Source organism: Molossus molossus, unplaced genomic scaffold (genome assembly GCF_014108415.1).
Source record: "Molossus molossus isolate mMolMol1 unplaced genomic scaffold, mMolMol1.p scaffold_m16_p_5, whole genome shotgun sequence".
Classification (NCBI taxonomy): domain Eukaryota; kingdom Metazoa; phylum Chordata; class Mammalia; order Chiroptera; family Molossidae; genus Molossus; species Molossus molossus.
This window is the reverse complement of record NW_023425388.1, coordinates 38,622,155-38,647,316: the sequence shown is the minus strand read 5'-3', so window position 1 is coordinate 38,647,316 and position 25,162 is coordinate 38,622,155. Positions and strand designations below refer to the sequence as shown.

General features: G+C 39.6%; 1 protein-coding gene across 5 annotated transcripts in view; it reads right to left on the bottom strand.

Moving 5' to 3' along the window:
* FNDC3B (fibronectin type III domain containing 3B) overlaps positions 1-25,162 on the bottom strand; it is a 337,457-nt gene that overhangs the window by 74,958 nt on the left and 237,337 nt on the right. For all 5 annotated transcript variants that reach the window (XM_036243400.1, XM_036243404.1, XM_036243403.1 and 2 more), the window contains 4 exons: positions 19,341-19,492; positions 16,661-16,720; positions 7,329-7,467; positions 4,016-4,069 (listed from right to left, as the gene is read on the bottom strand). In XM_036243400.1, coding sequence (XP_036099293.1) covers positions 4,016-4,069; positions 7,329-7,467; positions 16,661-16,720; positions 19,341-19,492 — 405 coding nt within the window. The remainder of the gene's footprint in view (positions 1-4,015; positions 4,070-7,328; positions 7,468-16,660; positions 16,721-19,340; positions 19,493-25,162) is intronic.

Genomic DNA, 25,162 nt, shown 5'->3' with positions numbered 1-25,162 from the left:
CGAAATGCAATGAAGACTCTCCCAAGAGTCAAGTGGAAAGCTGCCTTGAAAATGGCCTCTGCTCGGCTGCTCGTAACAGGGAGTTTCCTGGAGCAGCAAACAGTGGCTGGAGATCTCCAAAGCTCTGGGGCCAGACTGCAGGTTCCAAGGCTCTAAACACTGCAACTCATCTCAGTCGGCACAATTCGGGATGTGGCCAGCAAAGGCCACACCTTTCCAAGTTATGAAAACTGATCTGTTTCAGGGGAAATTTTAAACTGACGGCCATGGCTGAAAAGCCAAGGACACCTGTGCGTTCCATTTTTAGTTGCTCATTACCATCTCAAAGTCACAGTTACTTCTCACATTGGTTTAAAAACTAAGGGATTGCCTAGTTACAGTTGTTAATAGAGTAAAGCAGGCAGCTAACCCTCTTGAACTCTCAGTGAGTGATTTCCAAGTGAATTCCACAGAACAGTGATGGGACCTCAATGGCAATGAATTTAGGAGAGGTGGCCTGTGAGCTCTCTCCTGTGCTGTGATGTTTCTGTTTCTGTTCCTCATTAAGGCCCACCCCTGCCTTCAGAGACCTTCGCTACTGATTAAGGTGGCTCTTCCCCAGGTCAACTCAGGACAGCAGTCCCAGTCCGAGCAGAAATAAAGGCCAGGTACTCACTGGCCTCTCTGTTGCTGCTCTTTCATTCACGAAGGTCTTCTCAGAGGCTTGACAGCTGGAGTAAATGCCTGTGCTCTTATTTTACTGACACTTGCAAAACTTTACACTAATTGTTTTATTGATTAAACACTGCGTAAAGGAATAAAGTACCCCAGGAACTCTAACCAGTGCTGTCACATTGTAATAAAAACATGGGGACACCCAGACATTAGTGGTGGCATACACATGAATGGGACCACCTCACCGCAGGCTATAATCCTCAGACCAGGTGCCAGATCAGAAACAGGCAGGGAGCTACTGGTGAACACACCTTCCCGGAGGCTGACTAGTACCCATCTCCCTCTCAGGTGGTGATTTGCTTCTCTGTGCACTCTGCAGTATTGCTGCCCTTTAAGTTTGTTTCCACAGCCCCTGGGACATGTGTCCTGGGAGAGAGCTCTAGCTCTGGAGAGGGTTGGGTGTGGGGGAGTGACCCTGGCAAAATACCCACTCCCACACTCCTGCCCAGTGGACCCCACTAGGACAGGGCCTGGAAAGAGCCCCTGGTACCTGGTGCACCTGGCTTCAGAAAACTACCAGTAGAGGTGTCAGAGGGATAGCCAGAGTCTCGTGTGTTCACACTTGCTGTAGGTCTGATGTTTTCTGCTTTTCGTCCTTGAAAACAACACCTGAATGCATGGGAATGTGGAACCAAAAACCAACCCAAGTGAGCTGCCCCCAAGAGGCCTGCTGATCCCCAATTTAGCTGCAGATTTCAGAAACACAGACTGGCAGACTGCTTTGTTAGAAACTTGACTTCTGAAAAACCAGTTGGCAGGAGCAAACTGGTTACCATTGCTTATATGCTCATTGCAGGAAACTCAACGGAACCACTTTTAATCTTTTCAGGGAGACTGAAAAGGAGGAAGATACAACATAAAGCAAAGAAGCTAATGAATGGGACAATCTGAGAAGCATGAGGCTAAATCTGTTTCCTTATATCTGCTCAAAAGTATAGAAGGATAGCATGACATTAGCTTTTAAAGCTATCAGAAAAAGGACACTATCTTTCCCCCGTCATAGATCCCTAAGGCGACAGTATTCACATGCCATGTATATGAAGTGAGACGTATGCTCCGTAAATGCTGAAATGATTAATAAATGGGCCAAACAACAGTGAAAAGGATCCCAAAATAGTCTCTAGTCAGGAGGGACAATCCCAGTAACCAGGTTTAAGATAGTGTAAGTGATATAGGTGTACATAAACAGATGGGCTAACTGAGGACCAGAAGTCAAGGGACCTGGTTTAAAACTTGGAACAGAATCCACATCTCTTCATCATAGTGTTCTTCCAATTATCCTCTGTTTTTAAGTGGTACTTTACAGAATTTGAGGTCCAGAAGTTCTTCTAGAAGGTGAATATTATGCCATAAAATCTAAAAGAATTCCTGTGTTGGCAAAAGTATTATGGTGGGTGAGAGTCAATTAACCTGAATCTCTAATAAAGCTCATCAGCAGGGATTACAAGGTGGGAGAGAAAAAAGAGGAGAAAGAGAAAGGTAGAATTAAGGTGAACATAAGGAAAAGATGGAAGGAGCATAAGTAGGAGAAATACAGGGGAAGGCCACAAACAAACCATTTAATATTTTGTAATCACTAGGCCACAGTGGGTCCTATCGATTATGAATGGTCATCAGAAATAGCTTCTCCACTTCATCCGAGGCTGCAGCGTATTTCCTCCCAGCATCATGCCAGGACACTTCCAGTTCAGATTCAAAAGGAAGGACGCCAACAACTGAGTCATCACTACTATATCCTGTAGCACCTGGGATTTCCTTGGAGGTTTCCCATTCAAGTACTTAACTTCTCTGACATTACTTATCAGGCAGAGAAGCAGCAAAAAACACAAGGAAGGTCACAGACGCACATGAACACACACACACACACACACACACACACACACACTCTCTCTCTCTCTCTCTCTGCCCTGAGCAGATACCTGAAGTGGAAAAAAACAAACAAAAAGGCCTCCTCTTTACTAGTAAACTCTATCTCAATATAAAACTTCAAAATATGAACAAAACCATCAGGTGAGTGCAACAAAGCAACCCATTTGTAACAGACTTCCATCCACTTTCACTCAGCCTTAGGGAGGAAAAGGAGATGGGAAGACACCGACTATGTACTCACAGGTCAGCCAGCTTCCTTTCCCACTTTCCTGACTGCCTATAAAAATCTCTTGCCACAAGGGCCACAGAGGTGGTTTCACTTTCCAATCAAACCACCTTAAAATGAAATCCACCTAATCTGTAAAACGTAACAGTTACGTCTGAGATTTCACCAGTCTATACACGGGAACTATTCACAAAGATCCTAAGAACAAAAGATCGTTGTCTTTGGTAACTAAAACTCTAACTGTTCAGATGCAACCCAGATGGCAAAATACGCTTCTGCAAAAAGTGATGAAGCACCCCCCTTTCCACATCAAAATTTCATCGTGAGAATTTCATCTGATTTTCATTTTACATTTGGTTGAAATACTTTTTCCATGCTTGACAAGTTACTTTTTGTCTAAGCCTAAGCCTGTATTCTAAATCTTTCAATCCCCCTAAATTTAAGTCCCAAAGACTAGGTAACTTGATTTTCAATTCTTAAAATCCCCAGTCTGTTTGCTCAATCACAGAAAAACTGACTAAAGCAAGGGTAAATGAATGAATAGAATTAAAATGTACAGATACAAAAAGTACAGTTGCATTTCAGAAATGAAAGTCCTCTACATTGTTTCCTGCCCGAGGATCTGTTTGTAGCTTAGCAAGACCAGAAATGCACTTGGTCAATATTGAGTCTGGCGTAGCCTCAAGATAAAAGACTCCACCATGACTACCACTCCAAGGGCCTCGGGTACAGAAGTAGCAAAGGAGGTACACCTGTTACAGGATGTTCTACCCCACAGGGTGTTACACATGGGTAGAGTGAGACCTCTAGGTGCTGCTCCACTTTCTCACAGAGGGCGCCCCACTGTGTAACACCGAAGTGCACACGTGTGTTCAAATTCAGTCAAGATGACAAAGCAATCCATTTTTAATACTAATTAATGAATGGCTTGATACTGGGGACCCCAAAATAATTAAGACCCTGCCTTTTCTTTCATTAACACTTCTTGTAAATAAGCCAAGTAAAAGAGTTTTTAATGCACAATTCTTTACACTACTTCAATCCATCTTCATATTTCAGTCGATAGCTATTGGCTTAAACTTTTCTCTACTTACTGTTTTCCCCATGTTTAGCAAATCTTAAAATGGAATAAAAATATAAAATGGTATTTGTTCAGGGATTTTATTTTTTAAATGGTGTTTCAGATGAATATGAAAATATTCTTACCTCATCCCATTCCAAAAGGTAGTTGGTGATTTTTGAACCATTGTCAATTGGTGCCTAAAATATAATAATAAGATATTAGAGAAAGTTGTTCACAGACATAAGTAATAAATTATCCACTTGGTTCAAATACAATCTCTATGCTAGTGCTGTTCTATAACCCTGAATAGCTCCTGCATTTCCTTGGTCAGTCATGATCACAAACCAGTTTCAATACAATTCAACTATAAACAAAGCCCCCCCCACTATTAATAAATCATTTTCACAAATAGCCAAAGCTACCTTCCCCTTCCACCTCTACCTCTACACCCACATGGTGCCCTAGTTCCTCTGGGGATACAACTTCTAAGAGGCAACGAACGTTGAGGTCAAGAGTAGAGAAGAAACATGGCAGCTAAGAAACACAGGTGCTGCATGGGGCCTGGGCAGACAGAGCTGATCAGCTCAGTTCAGAGCCAGAACATGTATTTTTCTAACACGCTTTTTAAATTGCTTGGTATTAGAAAGCCTTTTGTGGTATTAAAATTCACTGCCTTCTTAAACAAAAATGAGAAAAACGGGATTCTCTGAATAGATTATCAGAGACTGTAAGACCTTTACAAGATAGCAAAGAGAAGTTTGATCATTTGCTTTCCTCTTCAAAGCATGCTGAGGCCTGCTTCACTGAGAAAACTGGTTTTGGACAATGGGAAGGGAGCAAAGAACTTTGGGGAAAAGAGTGTTTTGCAGGATTCGACAGGGGAGTGCAGCACTGGGGTCTCCTCTCAGCACGAGGGTAGTAGGAGAGATGATGAGAGATGAAAAATGAGGGATGAGAGAAAGGAGATGGGGGTGAGAGACAGAGAGAAAGCGAGATGGAAAACACAAAAGAGAGGGAAGGAGGGGAGAAGGGAGATGAGAGAGATATAAGAGAGGGAGGGAGGGAGGGAAAGATGAGAGATAAGAGATGGGGAGAGAGATGTAAGAGAGATGAGAGAGATGAGGGGTATGGGAGGAAGGGGGAAGGAAGAGAGAGGGGAAGAGAGAGAATGAGAGGAGAGAGAAACTAAGAAGTGGGGGAGGTGACTAAAAAGGACCATGTCCCCATTGCAGAAATGCATCTGGGCCTGTCTCCTGCCCAGGGAAGAACAGGAGCCCCACCAGCTGCAGTGTCCTGCCTCCAGCAAAGGGCAGCCTGGTCACCAGAGCTGATCTGAGGCCCAAAGGCTGTTTGTCATGTGTTCTGATGTTAGTTGTTTAATTTCTTATTCTGAGAATGGACGTGTGTGATAAGTAACTGGGAGAATGTATGTAAGTCAACTACTAAACTACCTGGTCTTATAGAAAGACCTCAGTAAACAGCAGCTGTTGCTCTATTATTGTTAATAAAACATCATCAGGGGCTCAATAAATATTAGTAAAATTAATAAACTCCTTTCCTTACTTCTGCGTCACATAATCTCTGAGTCCCCAAACCCAGATTTTAGGTGCTGTATGTTCTACTGAACTGCAATTTTAGGTTTTTGTGCATAGGGATACATTCAAAGTTCTAAATAATGGATAAAATGAAAGTTGTAGAGAATTGCATTTACAATGGCTTATAAGCCTGCAGAGAAATTGTTTTTTAGTAGTTTCTTCTACAATATCCTGCCTCACTAGACCCCCTAAATCCTTGAGGGCGGGAACACCAACTTTGGTTTCGTCTCTCCCAGTCTCCTGTAGCTGACTAACAAGAAGACATCAGAGCATCCTGAACCTCCCTGCGTCTCTGTGGATTCAAGGACAAGTGTGCAGCCAGAGCCCAGTCCCCTGCCCTCATGCCCTCAGCCGAACACTGCGATCAGGAAGTCTGTTTTAAGAACATTTAAATAAAAACTGAACTAAGTTCAGAACTTTCAAGTCTGCACATGACTGAATGGAACAGGAAGCTGTGTCTGATTCACAATTAAATAAAGGGAGAAAGAAAATATGAAACATTTTCCTCCTAATAAGAAAACTTTCCCCTCAAGTTGCTAGTCTGCCTGAAACTTAAATTGCATCTAGATTTTTAAGCAGAGTATTTATCAGTGATTCCCAACTTTAGGTGAGACCCCGGGGTCCCTAGAAGATTTCTTATATTTTCGAAATCAATGAATTTTAATTCTCTCCTTAATTAAAGATATATTTACATATGTATATGTGTTAAGATAAAACACATTAAAAAATGTAGGTATATGCTCCAAGAAATTAAATAACAATGAAAGATTGGGTGTTAAAACTCTGAAAAGGTGGGGAATCACTGACCTGGATTATCCCTGGAAGCCAAGAAGGAAAATAAAATAGTTCAGATTCTGAGCCAGTTTAAACTTTGCCTTTGTCCAAATAACACACTCAGTGTTGGCCACTGGCACTAAGAGTGCAGCTGCCCACAGAGAGGGACTAGAGGAGCCCATGCTTTGCTGCTGACCACTAGTCTCAACTGCTTTTACCAGCCTCCTAGATAAACTGGACCTTCTGCTATAGGAACAAAAAGACACATATTTCTTCACCAATAGTGGATCTCACTAACCATCTTATTTCTTTCACACATTAGTGTTCTCCCCAAATACCATAAATTTGTATTATCTCTACTTCTACAAATTTTGAATTAAACTATATTTTAAAATATCCATATATAGAAATAACTACTATAGAGATTCATAATATAATCTATTTTCTTGCAAACGGACAAGTATGACTGACAAATACGCTCATGAAACACGTTAAGAACCTCTTTGGCAAGAATTATTTGTAGTCAGTAAATTGTATTCCATAGGAACTACTATATAATTTGGACTTTTAAAAATAATTAGTAATCCTGACTGATTTAAGGCCTAATAAGTAAAAAATAACGAAATCTTAATGAATGTAGTTTAGAATACTATACATGCTAGGCAGTGTTGAGTATTAAACATTTCAGAATCACCAGACAAAGAAGCCAACAGAGCAATGAACCTACGTTATCTGGAAATCTTTACAAAAACTTTTTACTGAAGTCCTCAAATGTTTGTTGAAATGAATTAGAAAGTGACGAAAACCATTACAAAGTGATGAAATTTCAGTATCTTATTTATATCACTTATAATGTATTGCTTATGATCCTAAGAAATGTACCAAGTTCCCTTGCAAACAGAGCTAAAGCTTTGCAGTCCCTCTCCCACCCCTTTTACAGACTTGGCAACTTTTGATATTATAATAATTTATTTCACATAGTTACTATGGAGAAAACCAAACACTATTACCAAACTGGAACAATGCTAAATGAACATTTCAAATGGCTGCAGACTTCAGACTTTCCCCGCCACTTCAAGCTACCCACCTTCCATTGCAAGGTCAGTGAACTTTTGCTCCTGTGTGCCAGCTTTGGTGGGAAGGGGCACTCAGGTGCACAGCTGTGGGTGGTGAAGCTGACTGGCTCGGAGCAGGATCCCTTTACAGAATTGTACATGGCATATACCCTGAAAACAAAACAGACACGCACAGTCAGTGGCACTGGCCCATCACAGAACACTGGGGTTATTATCTAAGCTTTCCTCCAGGGCTTTCTATAGAGAAATAGAATTTCTTATGTAGTGCATCCCATGCCTCTTGTTCTTCCCTGGTGGTCTTGTCCTGCCCTAACTATGGTCAGCATTTCCTGAAGATAATCACCCCAGCAGGGAACATGCTTAAGTGTGTTGTGTCCTGCTAATGGCACGAATCAACCAGTCCCATTTGAGATAAGGAAGGTCTACTGACTGAAAAAGACTATGTTAAATAAGAAAATATCCTTAATCCCCAGAAAGGTCTCCAAATATACATTCTAAAAAATCAACAAGTCACTCTCCAGTTGACTTTGTCAGGAAAAAACCTAAAAGTAAAGAACTGGTGAACAGCGACAGGAAGCAGGGATGAAAGTCAGGCTGGAGAGGCAGCACAGAAGTACAAACCACAGGGACAGCCCTGAATAATACTGTGTATACACACACAGAAGCCTGGTCCCTGCTGCTGACTGCCCCTCTCTCTAACAGCAAAAACAATGGTCAGGTACAGTTTACCCATTGGAGATTTAACTCCTGCACCTGGCACCAAGATTAAAGGTGTACACTGTGCACATTAAAACTCCTGGATCAACACTGAACATGTGTGCCTGATAGTTCCAGAAAAAGCTGTAACAAAAAGCACATAGCCCTGGCCGGTTTGGCTCAGTGGTTGAAGCTGGAACATCGGCCTGCAGACCAGAGAGTCCCGGGTTTGGTTCCTGCCAGGGGCACATATCAAGAAAAAAGGGCACATAATGTGCTATTTTAAAACTACTCTCCTTCCAAACAGCATAAAAAAGGATTATGTTGATTTTTACCATCCTCCTTTCATTTTTTTCCCTTAATGCTTACTCGAGGCTATGTTTTTGTTGATTTTGAGTGAGAGAGAGAGAGAGAGAGAGAGAGAGAGAGAGAGAGAGAGAATGAATGGGGAGGGGGCATTGATGGGTTGCCCTCTGTACATACCCTGACCAGGGATCAAACCTGCAACCTTTTGGTGTATGGGACAGTGCTCCAACCAACTTGGCCACCCAGCCAGGGCTCCATTTTTTTTTATTTTATATTAGACATTTAAAAATTTGAAAACATATTCTTCAAAAAAGACAACAAAGAAATCTTTGCTGCCTAAAAAAGATGCAAGGCTTAAGTTATTCAGAGTTGAAAAATACTTAACAAGCCTTTAATTCTCATAACAACCTTTTATGTGTTTCCACTAAAGACAAGAAAAAATCAGACTAGAAAGGTGACATAAATTTCCCAATGCTACACAGCTGGAAAGTTGGATCAACTGTACTCAGCTGTGGAAGTCTAACTGGTAGAGGACTGCCTGCTGTGTTTACTTGTCCTGCAATCCATGTTTCTCCAAACACCCATAATCCACTTCCCCTCACTCTTCCCAGTAAAGGACAGATAAGAACATTATGGAAAATAGCTCCTAATTAGGTATGTGATTTGCAAAGTCCTTTCTCCTCAAAGTCCGTCACTAAAGATTTATAGAAGCTATTCAAGTCAAAAGTACTAAAGGACATAGAGGGTGGGGCAAAAGCAAGTTTACAGTTCTGAGTATGCAAGATACAGAGTTTATTCTTGTAGTTTTATTTAGTAATTACTCTATTATATTCTGTACAAACAACTATAAACCTACTTTGCCTAACCCTGTATTAGTAAAAATCCTAAAAGGTCATATACATATTTATTAGATATCTGACTGACTTGCCTGATGCGAGGACAGACACCATGACATTAATCCAAACAAAGAATGCTTATCGTGAGGATGCTCTCCACCTGACCTGATGCAAAAAATGCTCCTTTTTTGCATGCACTATAAGTAGACATAGGTTAAATAAAACTGAATGGTAGATATGGCAAGAGCATTTCCATGTACCAGGTCATGGTAACCAGGAGTTACTTAAAATAAATCATAGCATGTTCTAGACAAGGAAGGGTTCCGGCCTGAACTTTAGATCAGAATGTCTGATAGGATGCATCTGACCCAAGATATGGGGAAAGGAGGATGCAAATAGTGTTTTTAACTATTAGAGCCACCTATTAATGAAAGGATATAGGCGTTGGTCATCCCAAAAGAGACAATAAGACATTATGCATTCCTAATGAAAGATCATGCCACCATCTATGAACTCTTTGCCAGAAAACCAGAGCCTACATTTGATGAAGCCTCTTCACCACTTAAAGGAAACACAGAGAGAACATATTCAGCAACATTACAAGGATGCAATCAGCCTACTTCACACTGCAGAAAATTCTACAGGACCAAAAAAAATAAATTATTCCAACAAATAAATTGCAGAGAGAGAGAAAGAGAAAGAGATGGTGGGGAAAACCTATAGATTAAAAGAAATTTGTAGGACATCAACCAAACAGAATATTTCCACCATGTTTAAATTCCAATCACAACAAACTGAAAAAAAAAAAAAACTCTTCATTTTTAAGACAGTTTAAGAAATGAAAACAAGCTCTGGATTTTCAAGACATTAAGAAATTTATCATTTTTGTTTTGAATGGACGTGAAAAAAGTAATGTGGTTTTACAGGTGAAATAATATGTCTAGACTTTATTCCAACATAAGTGTGTGGGCAGGAAGGGGGAGATGAGGATACCAAGAAAATAAGAAGGTGGGTGATAGGCATAGACAGTTTATTAAAACTGTTTATTTTTTTACTATATCGACAATTTTCTGAAATAAAAAGTTAAAATAAAAACTGAGCCAACACTGAAAAAAATCTAAGAGCTTTCTCATTTTAAAAAAGGAACCTCTGGCTTCTCTTAAAAATGAGAAGTTCTAGAGGCAGTGAGCTCCATATCTGCATGGCAGTAATTAGGTAAAGCTGAGGGCCCCTCTTTAAGATGAGCAGATGCTGTCCAGCTCAGATAACTCACCACTTCTTAAGGTCTCCTCATGCTGAGATTGCTTTTCACCTGCCTGTTACCCAATCTACTCACTCAGATTCCCAGCAGGTATCTCAGTTTGCAATCACTGGGCATTTGTGAATTATACTATTGTAGCACAGTTCCTAAATATTCACAAAACCAGTTGACACCAAAGATCCATCCAGAAAACAGAGCAGAGGAGGCAGAGAAAGGGCCTGCAAAGTACTATCCCACTGCAATTAGTTATCTGGGGAGATCTGGACTCAGTCAAGTTTGTTCTTTCTTTTTAATGAGATTCTTGGAGTCAGAAATCAACACTTATTAAGCCAGAGAAACATGAGTGATGGGAGTTCCTAGCAGTCAGGTTGGGAGGATGATAATCAAGATAAAAGACCCTGATGGCAGAAGTAAAAATATGAGGTAGTTGAAGATGGATAGTCCTGTGGGCCACATGGAGTTATTTTCCTTGTCTTTAAACTCAAAGTACGCTATAGTTTAATTTAGGAGTCAGTGTTTGTCCACAAAGGAAACAAGATGCATTTTATATGGCCATATAAATGTGCTGCATCAGTACCTAAAATGTGACATAATATTTACGTCTCATGATTACATCTGTCATTTAAAACTGTTCAATAAATAGATAGCAACTAATGATTTTTACCAACAACTTTTACATAAAAGAAAATTCTCTGGAAATTATGTTACATTTCCAAGAATGTTGCAATCCCTTTTTCACATGATGGTGATGTGTTTTTTTCTAAATAGCATCATGTGATAGATAGGTTTGTAAAGCACAATTAGTTTCCCTGGTTAAATAAGTCAGCAAACAGTTCAATTCCTTTTGCATTTATCCCAGCAAAGAAAAATACATTCTTCTAACAATATAATTAGTCTTGTGCTAGATTTTCGCATTTGTTTCAGTTTAAATACTGACTAAATGCTTATGAAACAGGTGCTCCAAGAATTTCAGAAATTTGCTCCCAGCTTGTTCCAGAACATCTGTAACATACTAGGAGCCATAGTTGCTGGTCAATAATATGTATTTCATAACTCTGCACTAAGCTGGTCAACCATATTTTTGGAAATGTTTCATCACATAATTTTTCTGGGAAATGTTATTAGATGATATCATCTCTGGGCAACTTCTTTGCCAAACTGTTTATGCCAATGACTGGAAAACTGCTTCAAATTTCATCATGAAATTGCTATCCATTCTACCACTCAAATTCCTGACTATCCTATCATTGATAAAAATATAAATTCTTGACTCCCACAGGAAAATGGTTATTTCAATACCAGTATTAACTATAAAACTACCAATTAATAGAAAAAAATGCTTTTCCCTGTATATATTTAAATATTTATGTAAATAAGTACATATAGATGTTTACATATAGAAACTTACATACTTCTGTATAAGGATTATAAAAATAATGTTTACTTATGTATTTATGTATGTACATATGCTTTGGATTTTTCTCATCCCTCAGCCTGCACGCATGCACACACACACACACACACACTTACTTTCTCTCGTGCATTCACATGTGAGATTTTGAATTGGCAGTTTTAAATAATAGATAATGCAATGCCCTATATAAAAGCACTGAGCCTTGGCAGGTTTTGCTCAGTGGTTAGAGTGTCGGCCTGCGGTCCAGAGAGACCTGGGTTCGGTTCCCACTAAGGACACGTACCTCAATTGCAGTTTGTCCCTGGCCCTGGTTGGATCGTGTGGGTGGCGACTACTTGATGTGTCTCTTTCATGTCAATGTTTCTCTCTTTCTCTCTCCCACTCTATCTAAACAAAAAATGGAAAAATGTCCTTGGGTGAGGATAAAAAAAAAAAAAAGCACTGAAAAAATATACTTTTACAAATTCATTCCTTTTAAACATTCAAACAATAGTACACCAAAAAAAGCAATCTGTGTAAGAACTGGTTGACAAATATACAAGTGATGACTTTAATAAAAATCTAAACCAAGACCTAACACCTAAAATTTTGCAAATCAGCATAAGAGAGGAGTATTAATTTGCTCAATCACCAGGAAAAACAATAAATAATGGTGAATATGTGGTAAGCAATGACACACAAAAATTCACAGCAAAAAGTGAGAAGATCTGGCCGGTATGGCTCAGCGGTTGAGCATCGACCCATGCACCAAGAGGTCACCGGTTTGATTCCTGGTCAGGGCACATGCCCAGGATGTGGGCCAGATCCCCAGCAGGGGGCATGCAGGAGGCGGCCAATCAATGTTCTCTCTCATTGATGTTTCTATCTCTTCTTCTTCCTTCTTGTCTCTAAAATCAATAAAGGAAAAGAACAAATTTAAAAAAAATTTAAAACTGAAATGTCTCAGGATATAATTTTCCAGGTGGAATTGGCATAAATGGCATGGTAAGTGCAAATCTAAACAGCCACAGCCACCTGTCTCACAGTACTGTCTCAAGGATGCCATGGTCTCTTAAACTATTCACAATAACAGTGGGATGGCAACAAGCAGCTAAGAGCTGTTATTGCCTAGAAACTGATGACAAGCACCAGACAGTTCAGTGACAGGACACCATGACTGAGAGACTGCTGCTTCAATAAAAGGTTTACATGACTGGTAAACTCAGACAATACTGACATAAGGGAGGAAAAGATGAAAATGAGAATAAGCGTTATATAAAGATATCAAGGAATCAATGTGAAGGGGATGAAATCAGAAAAATCAAAAGTGACAAGAAATACAAGAACAGAAGCCCTAGATAAGACTTCAGTAGGGGATTTGCAGAAGAAACCTTTCACTCCACTGAAGAATATCTTGAATGAAGACTTCTGCATGCCTTAATCAAAATGTGCAATATCAAAAACTGGAAGGGAAATGTAGGAGGTTTGGCACCACTAAAATAAATGTGTCCATTTTAATCAGGGGCTTCAGAGACGCGCACCAGAGCAATACTTCCTAAATTGGTAATGTATAAACAAATAAAGATGGCAATGAATATAACTGCTCATTTTGCAGCTGACCAGAATGGAATTCTTGTATAGCTTCTGTGAAGGATATTTAGTGAGGAATTTATTTCCTAGCCTTTTGAGGCCTTATAGGTGACTGTTCAATTTAAAATTATATGTGTAGCTAATGTGTTTGATAAAAGTTTACATTCCTGGAACTAAAAATTTGAGAATGTTAATTGAACTGCACCATATAAGGAGATTGTGCTTCTTTTGTCAGTGCCATGTATAATATATCTTTATCCCAAAAAAACAGTGAGTGATACAGTCAAACTATACACAGGTTCAGACAACCAGCATCATGAAGTCCCTTTTCTTTTCAGAGCATGGGAAACCTCCAACAACCTTGGAAAAACACAACAAATGAAAACCACATTTATATACTTTACAGGTTTATGATAGATTTGCATATATTTCACTTGCTTTCATACCATCTTTCTGAGGCTATGTCATTATTATCTTCATTTTATGAATGAGAAAACAAGGCCACAGATGTGTAAATGGATTACTAAGCACACACCTTTACTAAGCGACCAAGCCATTAACTCCAAATTCCAAGCTCTTTCCATTCTATGTCATGCTGCCTTGCCAAAGCAATTCAAGGCAGAGAAAGCTAAATCTAAGTATGAGTTGGAAGTGTTAGGACTCTTCTATAGCTTAAAAATAAAAGACTTTAAGAAAAGAGAATGAATGATCTATATGGACTGTGGAGACTAGGTAAGGCAAAAGAATACATTTGGACTGTAAACATTTTTCTTAGGAGATAATTTTTTAAAACACTAAAAGATCATAAATTTTCTCTCTCTGGCAGGCAGCACATGTGTAATCATGCATATGTCATTTATGTCAGTGTGTGGGGGGATCCCAGATGTGCCAGGAAAGAATCTGGATCCAAGGTCTCTAGATGGTAACTACTAGGGAATCCATTCATTATTCCTTTTCTCTGCCCAGAAGTTCAAGGTATTCAAAAGACATGGTAGTAAAGAAACAAAAACAAAACAAAAAACCACTGATGAGCAATTGTTCAAGATTTAGCCTTAGTAAAGGTAGTTAAAAAGAAATGAAGGGAAACAACAGACAGGATGGTAAATAAAGGGCCAACTCTTTATAACATTCAAATTTGTTTAAAAAGATACTGTCAGCTCATGAATGAGCAGGAAATTAATAAAGTAAACCTTTAGTAAAGCAATAACAATAAACTGTTAAAAGATGGAGAAAAAGGAAACATATGTTAACAATGACTAATGGAGAACATTTACATGACTCCCTATATGGTGTTCCATTTTCTGGTTCATTGTTAAATCGACCATTTGACAGAATGATTAAACCATTTCTATTATCATCCCAGCTTCACAAATTACGCAGATCTTTTTGTTTGTATAGACTATGTGAAAAGTTCAATATGTTTGGGCTAAAGTTGACTGATTCAAAACCCAAAACTTTTCATTTACACAGGAAGTAGCGGTTGCAAAAGAGTTCATCTAAACACTACAATCAACCTACAACAGCCAAGCAGATGTACACTTTATGACTGAATATAAAACACCTTGCTTTTTTATGTATTACTTTAAACTTAGTTTGAAACACTTGTGCAGCTAATAAGATATTATAACCTGAGCACAGCCCTACTTTTGTACCTTTTTTACTGAGAATATTGTGCCAAAGGGATTCTGTAGTTGATCAAAGTGAGAACAGTCCGTTCATGGCAGAGCCACACTAGAACTCAAGCCTCCTGATACCTGACACACGTTCTTCCTGTTAGGCCACCCTGCCTCCATCCCACCAAAGAAACATGTGGCATGAATCAACCTTTGGAAGTATAATAAAGGATGTGCTTAATGCCTTGTAATTTTATTACATAATCTTTATATACAAATATATACCTAAAGAAAAGAGAAAGAATGTTGTTGTGTATCCTATTAGATAAAATGACAATTTTTGGTCAACTTAAAAATTAAGCAAAATAGCCCTGCACAGTTTGGCTCAGCTGTTAGAGCATTGGCCAGCAGACCGAAGGGTCTCAGGTTCAATTCCCCATCAAGGGCACGTACATGGGTTGCAGGTTTGATACCCGGCCCTAGTTGGGGCGGTGTGGAGGCAACCAATCAATGTGTCTCTCTCACATCAATGTTTCTCTTTCCCCTCCCTTCCACTCTATCTTAAAAAAAAAAAAAAAAACTCAATGAAAAATATCCTCGGGTGAGGACTGATCACCCCCCCAAAAAAAATTTTTTTAAGTAAAATAAATTTTTTAATTAAAATTAAAAATTTTTTAATGCTATGGATCACCTTCAGAAATCTGCTTATTTGCAAATGGATGCATGGATATATCTTTAAATAATCAGATGAGCTCTATAAAAATCCAGATAATACCTTTCACCTCACAGGGCTATCTATGGTTGCTTGGGTTTCTTTCTAGGATTAGCTAGCCCTGCCTTCCAGAGTAGTCACAGTGGAGATTCCAGAAAAATCACAATAGGATTTCAGGCTATATATCCGACTATACAGGTTCACTGTTTTGCTAAATTGGACTAATTTTTGATAGAGATAATTTGATATTTGCATTACTTGTCTAATTTCAAAAGCAAAGGTCTAAAGATGTTCTTGTAACCTGGGAGGACTTATTTAGTCATATGGGTTACAGTTTATACTTATGGTCTATAATGATAAAAGACTTATTTGTGCCCTGGTGGGTTTGGCTCCGCGGTTGGAGCGTCGGCCTGTGGTCCAGAGAGACCTAGGTTTGGTTCCCTCTAAGGGCATGTACCTCGGTTGCAGTTTGTCCCCGGCCCTGGTTGGGTCGTGCGGGTGGTAACCACTTGATGTGTCCCTTTCATGTCAATGTTTCTCTCTCTCTCCCTCCCACTCTATCTGAACAAAAAATGGAAAAATGTCCTCGGGTGAGAAAAAAGTAAATAAAATAAAAAGACTCATTTGTTTGATAGAAAGAAAATATTATATATTAAACCACGCAGTCCAATGGATTTTAGAAGACTATATAAAATAAATATTACTTAAAAAAAGTAATTTTGAAAATTGCGTTCAATGTATCACCTACATTTTGTTGCCAAAAGCACTTCTGGGTACTCTTAACCATGATGCTTGAGGACAGAACAGAACTGCCCTCAAGAATAAATGGATGACACTGAGCCAAGGTATTGCAACTTAAAGTCAGGCGAGTGCCATTAACCCAAATTTTAGCAATGTGAATTCTCCAATACAGTTCAGTCTCATATCCTAACTCACCTCACATGATAATCGGTTGCTGGTCTAAGATCTTTCAGGTTACATTCTAATTCTTCTCCACTGCAAAGAAAAATCATTCATTAGTCAATGATGTTAGTTTTAAAAGTAAAACAGGTTTTGTATTTGGGTCTCATTGTCATGTACCAACAATGATTCAATAACTATAATGTCTGATTCTGCCATAAACCAGAAATAAACTTTCCTGTTTGGTGTATCTTTCTGAACTAGAAAATTAGACTCCTTTTAATTATTACATCAAATTATGGAAAATGGTAAGTTAAACTTACTAATAAAATTCCAAAAGGTCTTATCATTTCTTCAAAGTAAATACATAAAAATAAGTAAATAAATAAGTAAGCAAATTAAGATAGACAAGATAAATATACATGTGATAACTACCAGCTGTCAACCTAAGCCAGTTCCCACACTCACCTTGGCAGGAACCCTAACTATCTCAACTTCTCAACTACCCTGAAGAAATCTCAGTCTTCTCCCCTCACATATCAATACCAATAAATAGCTTTTATACAAAATAAAACCACTAATACTATTGGGAGTTGCAACGAAAACTCGACTTAATCATGAGAAAACAACATAAAATAAGGGATGTTCCATTAAAAAGCTTTTAAAGGTGAGGGGGATGTGGAAGAGTGTGACTGTATTATTCAAAAATGTCCATCATAAAACAAAGAAATATGAAAGTGTTCCAAATTAAAGAAGGTTAAAGAGACACGACCCTATATCTGACCCTAGACAGGATACTGCAATAACAGACATTGAGATCAATTAACAAAACTAGAATATGAAAGATCAATTGATAAAATATTGTATCAGTGTAAATTTATGAAGTTGGTAACTGCATTGTGGCTATTTAACAGCAGGTGAACTAGGTAAAGGATATACACATATTTCTTTATCTCTTTATTATTTCTGCTAAATTTTATAATTTTAAAATTATTTCAAATAAAAATACTCTCTAAAAGTTGTAAACTGGAGGCCAATCTCCACACCTTGCCTGAAGCACTGTTGTTTGACCTAAAGTTTTTTTTTTTAATTTGCTGAATTAGTTTAACATTAGGAAAGTTTACATAACAATTTGGACTTTCAGCATCTCTTGAAAAAATAATCTAAAGAATTGGTAAATCTAGGCCTGCAATCCCTTCGGGCAACACCTCCTGCTCATTTCATTCTTAACCTTTGCTTTTCTCACTTATGTTACCTGTCCAAGCCCTCTGGGCACTGAAGCCCAGCTCCTGCCAGCATCAGTCATCTGGCACTGATAGGGCCTATCTATTTGTTTCTTGGTGGGGCTGGGGGAAATGGTGCTCTGTATTTCTTTAAGGTCTCCACCAATCCTGACTTTTCAAAACAAAACCAAATGATTGTGAGCCAGAGGGAGCTGGGATTTAATTTTCAGTACAGTGTGGAATCACTGCAGTTTTCTCCACAGGGCAAGAACACTGTCTGACTTCTAGTTCTTATGGAGGCTAGATTGGAGGAGAGCAAGAGTAGATGCTGGGAGACCTTGAGGAAATTCCTGTAGGAGTCCCAGGACCCTTCATAGTGCCAGAAGCACTATGGGCAGCCAGAGGAGTGAGCGGCTACGGGGCTTCCTTCCTGTTTTCTCCCAGAAGAAGACATGCCTCTGGAGCAGGTTTAGAATTAGGAGCAGGGCTGGGGAGATACAAAGTCTGCAGCACTGATGCAGCAGCAGAATGGGAGAGAACCCCAACAAGTGGGGTCTGTATGGCCATGTGATCCTGGCCTCAAGGCATCCCAGGGTCTGCTCGAAGGGGGCACTCAGACGAGTAGTTAAAGGCCAGTGTGGCTCAGTGTTGAGCATCGACCCATGCACCAAGAAGTCGCCGGTTCAATTCCCAGTCAGGGCACATGCCCACTTTGTGGGCCAAATCCCTGGTGGGGGGCATGCAGGAGGTAGCCAATCGATGTTCTCTCTCATTGATGTTTCTATCTCTCTCCCTTCCTCTCTCAAAAATCAATGAAGACAAAGAAAAAGAAAAAAACACAAGATGGATTCTGATTTCCTGCTCTGGAAATGTGACCAATCCCCACATTTTTTATCACACTTAGAACATGCTAGAAACCATTTGAATAGTTAATACCTGGGAGTCCACAAAGCAGGAGATAATCTCTAATTTTGTGTGCTAAATGTTTAATCATTTAAGAAAGCCTTGGCATGAAATCCTTTAAAGTAATTTTTAGTACAGGCGGGAAAACTATTGAGAAGGATAAGAATTATGGTGAAATTCTTATTTTATATAACCATAAAACCACATTGTAGAATTTTTAAAAATAAGACTACTAAAAGGTCTGAGTCTAAAAAAGTGGTAATCATATGAGCGTATAACATATGTAAAAATAAGACATCATGCTGATATTTTCCCCTGATAAACATTAATGAAAAATTTTTGTTAATTCTATTATGGAAAGCTAAAAAAATAAAATGATATATTTCACCAACACTAATAGCTCTATAATAGTCATTATGGATTAATTACTCTAGACAAAATTAACACTTGACATCTAATTACTGCTAATTGTTAAAATGGACAATTGAAAGAAAAATTTGCAAAGCCTTTAAATTTCCCTGTTTTCTATTTCCTTAATGAGTCCAGTTTCACTATTCAGCAGAAGAGAAGCACATGGAAATACACACTACCTGTAAATTATCTTGTATTTCCCATCCCGTCCTTTGTCTGATAAGGCAACCTCATAACTGTAAGGGAAGGAAAGGCCACTGTGGGGTCCGCACGGAAGTCCGACAGGGGGAGCCCAGGACAACACAACTGCTCTTGCCTGAATATTAGAAACCTGAGGATGAAAAACATAGACAAAAGTATTCAAATCCATTTCACATAAATCAAACACTACTTCCAATAACATTTTTGTGATTATTAGTTGTGGCATCAAATTTGCTCGGATTTAATTCAAGGTAAAAAATTTCATTTTAATGACCTCAAACAAAAGCGTCCTATATGGAGCTCTGTTGTCAAGTCCTAATGTCCGAAATACAGCTCCTGCAACATGTGTCCTCATAATGCAAACTTTCATCCGAGTCCCATGTAATTCATACTCAGTCCTCCAGAAAGTAAAACAATCTGTCACATTTGTTTTTGTTTTTTTTGGTACATGCCCCTAGCAGGAACCGAACCCGGGACTCTCTGGTCCACAGGCCGATGCTCCAACCACTGAGCCAAACTGGCCAGGGTGACGTTTGGTAATTTTTTAAAGGTAAAAAGTTGAGATTTCAATGATTGAGATGCCCACCACATTATGTGAAAGGAGTCACAAAGCCTTGCTTGGTGTAGAACTATCCTGCAAAGCTAATACAGTTAAGTCCTCACTTAACGTTGTCAATTGGTTCTGCAGCTTTAAGTGAAACGATGTACAATAAAACCAATTTTACCATAGGCTAATTGATATAAACAAGAATTAAGTTGCTATGACATCTCATCAACATTATAAAGGAACAATGTTGAACAAAGCGGGGCTATTTGAGGACCCACTGTACCTTACAAATCATGCTCCTTTCAAGTTCTGTAAGCTCCCAGGATAACCCAGTGACAGGGGAGTGAAACCAGGGCCCAGCATGACAGGGTAGAAACCTGTGTGGAGGTGAACAGTTCACCTCTCCAAGCTCTGCTTTTATCTTTTTGCTTTAACCTCCACTTAAAACTTCATTTGAACACAGCGGTCTGTGACTCTAAGCACCGCAATGTCCTCCCCTTACTTAGAACTTCTCTGAGGCAAGGTCTAGACTATCTGCCAGCAGGACTGGGCCCCAGCTGCCCGGGCCTGTAACTGCTCCTCACAGACCTTGCCCTGCTTCCTTCCCTCCCATCACATGTCCTCACTCTGACAGTGCTTCCCAGAGCACCTCCCCACATATACTACTTGATCTCGAATCTTTCTTTCAGGGTATGTTTCTGGAGAAACCCAACCTAACACATGGTCTAATTCTATAAAATAACTCTATGAACAGACCTTCAATGTACTAATTTTATAAAAGATATTGTGTTACTCTCTGGATAACATATTAAAAACCAACTGTGAGTTAATACAGATGTCAAAGCTTCAAGTTCATAAGCTATAGCTGTAGAGTATTAGGCCGTGGATGGAGATATGAAAACTATTCAGTCTCTGTCCGGCCCCTGTGGCTCAGTGGATTGAGCACTGTCCCATGAACTGAGAGGTCCTGGTTCGATTCTCAATCAGGGCATGTGCAGGGGTTTCAGGCTCGATCCCCAGTAGGGGGCACACAGGAGGCAGCTGATGGATGTTTCTCACGCTGATGTTTTCATCTCTTTCTCCCTTCCTCTCTCTCTAGCAAAATCAGTAAAACATATGTTTTAAAAAAGAAAACTATTCATTCTCCCTCTTTTTGTGGTCTTCCATTTCTGTCACTATCTGATCTCTATAAAGAGTAGTAAAATGTAACATAAATTATTTTAAAGCATGAATAGTAAATATGAGAATAAACACTGAGTCTCCCTTTCCAGTCTGTCCAGCAGAGATTTTTCCATATTTCTGATCTATACAGATATAGCATCATGATATATTGAACCAATTACTTAATCAAACTTCTACTCATTCTTCAAGAGCCCAACCAGGCCTCAATATCCCCAAGTAGCCTTTCTTAAAGTATTTCACCCATCATCATTCCTCTTTTCTATAGAACCTTATTGATATCTCTACTATTGCTGATCATGTCAATGGCATTTGCCTCCCTTCCCAGTGGACTGTAGGGCACCCTAAAAGCAGGGCCCAAATCATATTCAACTGTGAGCAGTGGTTGCTTAGCAAATGTTTATTGAAAAACAAAAAAATCCAAATTAAAAGGAGTAAGATTGTCTGAGTTTCTGATACAGGTGACGGAACTGCAGACGAGCATTACATACTCTTGAAGAAATCTGAGGAGACACTTATAGAATCAACTCGAGCCATCTTGCTATGGCTCTAGACTATCAGTCCCTGTCCCACTGTCTCCCTCCTGTGCCACATGGCGGTGACACCTCTTCAGGGTGCCATCCCCTTGCAAAACCCTGTGACTTAGCTTTTGACTTTCTTGCTTTCTTGGCTTTAGTAAATGTCTTTTAGACCTAGTATAAATGCTGCCTTTGCTTATTCTTTCAATCATCATATCTCACCCTGCGAGGGGCAGTGGGCACAGAGGTGATTAAGTTATGATTTCTACCTCAAGGAATGCCAACCTGGTAGAGAGAAACAGATGTGTGAGGATCTTGTGACAGACACACGGAGCATGGAGGACCCAGAGAACTTGGGATGGATTTAGGAAGAGTTTCTGTCCTGCCTGGCCCCCCCTGCTCAGTCAACCACTGTTTTCTTTGTGCTCTAGCTACATTTTGCTGGTACTTGTATTTGGCACTTTTTGCCCTATACTGTGCTTTGCTTGGTTATTTGTCTGTTGTTCTCCTCATACGTTTTAAGGCAGCATTTCTATTATGTACACCAGAGTACTTGCTGAATTCCTTCACATACCATTAATGAGTAATCTTGAGGTATTAAGTATCATATCTGATTTTTAACTTAAAATGAATATTTCATTTGTCCCCGGCCCCAGTTGGGGTCGTGTGGGTGGCAACCAGTTGATGTCTCTCTCTCATCGATGGTTCTCTCTCTCTTCCCCCCCCCTTCCTCCCGCTCTATCTGAAGATAAATGCAAAAATGTCCTTGAGTGAGGATAAAAAATAAATAAATAGTTCAGTTTATAAGGTAAAGATGGCTCATTAGATACTGGGAAACATTCGACTGAGGTGACAAATGGCTGCTCTGCACAATGCCAAGAGCACAGTGTGAGGTAACCCTGACTCCATGAATGTGGTGCGAAGAGCATCACGTCTCAGAACAGCTGTCAAGAGCAAGCACAGCAGATGCCGACAAGTACCCGTCAGTTCACAATCCCTTAGCCCATCTTTTCCAACAGCTATTAAAAACTTACTTTTGTTCCTTTTGGACTCGGTTAAATTACTGCTTAACCAAACAAACAGTGATGTGCAACACTTGAAGCATCAACTAAAATACTGCTCACGTTCTCCCCAGATCCCGAGTGAGCCTTGAAGAGGCAAACTGCCGGCTGAACGCGACCCCTGTGCGAACGCAGCTTCTGCAAGGACAGCCTATAAGAAACGCACTTGGAGAACTCAGCATCGTTTCCAAAGGACAGTGGCTTCTGGGAATTTTTTCCTCGAGCTAAGCAGCCAGCCTGCCACCTAGGTTACAACCGCGGTTGTGGGGCCAAGCCCCTCCTGTGTGCCCTCGCTGCCTCAGGTTTCCTTTTTGTAGGCAGTGGGAGCTGAGAGAAAGAGGGCTTTGTCTCTGTTAGAACTTGGAACTCACTGCCATTGCAAGGCTGATGCCAGGAAATTACACGGTACCTTTCAAGAGAATACCACGTAAAAGGGAATCCTCACACTAGGTCTGCAGCATTAGTGTACAGGCAGGTGACACCTAAAGGGGAGTCAGAACTCGAGGAGCTTTGGCTGGGTTCACGCCTCTTTCAGGGCACCAGCACGCTCCTGGCAGACTTGTCTAGGTGGTGAAGCTTCTTTCTCCGCAGCAGCGACCACTCAGATGAACTGGGGCACAGCTAATCTGATCATCTCAATGATCGCCATGGCTGCTATTCAAAAACAGAAGTTTAGAAACCACAAAACTGAATGACTTTCTAATATTTTATTATTCCACCATAAATAGAAGTCAATCCCCTTTGTAATGGTGATTAAAGTGGTGATTTCTAATTATAAAATTATTGGACAAGACCCAATTTGACATTTGTCTCGGCCCTAGTGATAGAAAAGAGTGTTGTGTGGGTCACTAATGTAAGTCTGTATAGAAATTATTTACATTAAACTGCTTTCAAGTATCCTGAAGGACTCAGAAAATCACAATCTACTTTTAAATGATTAATACTGTTTAGAAATCATTCTTGTCTGCATATTTATTCAACAGAGATTCCAACCTGAAAAGAGCTGTTAGAAACATCCATATGTATACATACAGAAATGACAGACTTGCACTCTACTTTCTTTCTCCTTGTTCCCCTCTCTCCCAGTCACCCCAGGCGATTTGATATGCAAATGACATTATTTGGATCAGAAACACCATTTACTCTCATAAAGTTAATAAATTGTTACTGTCATGTTTAAAAATATTTACATGTAAGTTAGTAGCTTCTAAATTTGGTCTGGTCTTTGGATTTAACTATGTGGGCGGCCTACTGATCCAATTAGAAGTATGTTAAGGAAATATTACCATAAAAATATTGGCTTCACTTCTAAAGTACCATCATGAAAAATAATAACACATAGGGAAATAAAAAAGGAAAAGGTCAAAGAGATCATTAGTCAAAAGAAAAAAGGATACTCAAATCTAGGGTACACAATCATCTGTTTCTCTAAGTCTTTAAATGCTAAGAACCTCAAATCTGTTTCCAGACATATTGCTGTTTATCTCTCAAGGAATCGCTTCTTGCAGGAACAGTTAGTTATTCCTTTAGGTCAGTTTCCTCACTTCTGTAGCCAACAAATCAATTGTTTCTATAAGCTAAACATCAGCAGATAGAAACAATGCAGAAACCACAATTTCAGGTTACATTTATTTACATCCTGAAAATAAACAGCCCAGCAGTATGTGGAAGACTTCATCCAGCACCACCATGGGAGTAGGTTAAACCACACTAGGTTTGAGGTGGCTAGTTCTAATAGAGGTTAACTTCTATACCACTTAGAATAATATCAAGCTTATTTCTCTAGAATAGCGGCGGCTGTTGAGTCCAGTCCCCAGGGCATCTAATTGTTAGAGTCCCAGGACTAATACCAAGTATATATGTACCCTGTTTTACTCAATAACTAAATACTTGAATCTTTACAGTATCTGGGTTTCTGAAAAGTAAGTGACTTAATTCGGGATGCCCAGTAATATTGTTTCTACACATTAAACAAATCACCTGCAAAACCTCAAAGAAAAATATATGCCTTTTACCTGAAAGAAAAAAATTAGGAACAACAATCCTTCAAACAATTGTGTGCTGAACTTTCTGCAGCTCTGCTTCTTCCCCTGCAAGGTGCTCAGACACCACCACTCCTTTGTATTTCACAGTGTACCAGGGAGCTTCACTTTTGCCTAATAATATGCTATAAACTACAGAGAAATAAATACTCCGCACTCCATTCCAAGTACTCTATAAAGAGTATACAATTTACTCCTCGGACCCATGTGGTATTTATTAACCTCCCTTTCAAAGGTAAGGAAATCTAGGCTCAGGGAGGTTAGAGTACATAACTTACCCAAGGTCACAGAGACAGTAAATGGCCATATTGGACCCCAACCCAGAGAACTAGGTTGCAAAGCCCGGGCCCTTCCCTCCAGGCTGCTGCCTTGCACATTGGCACTGGGCTGTCCCCACATTCCCCCATGCTGTCTGAGCCTCATCTGATGCTGGCCGGTGGTCAGGCATTTTTC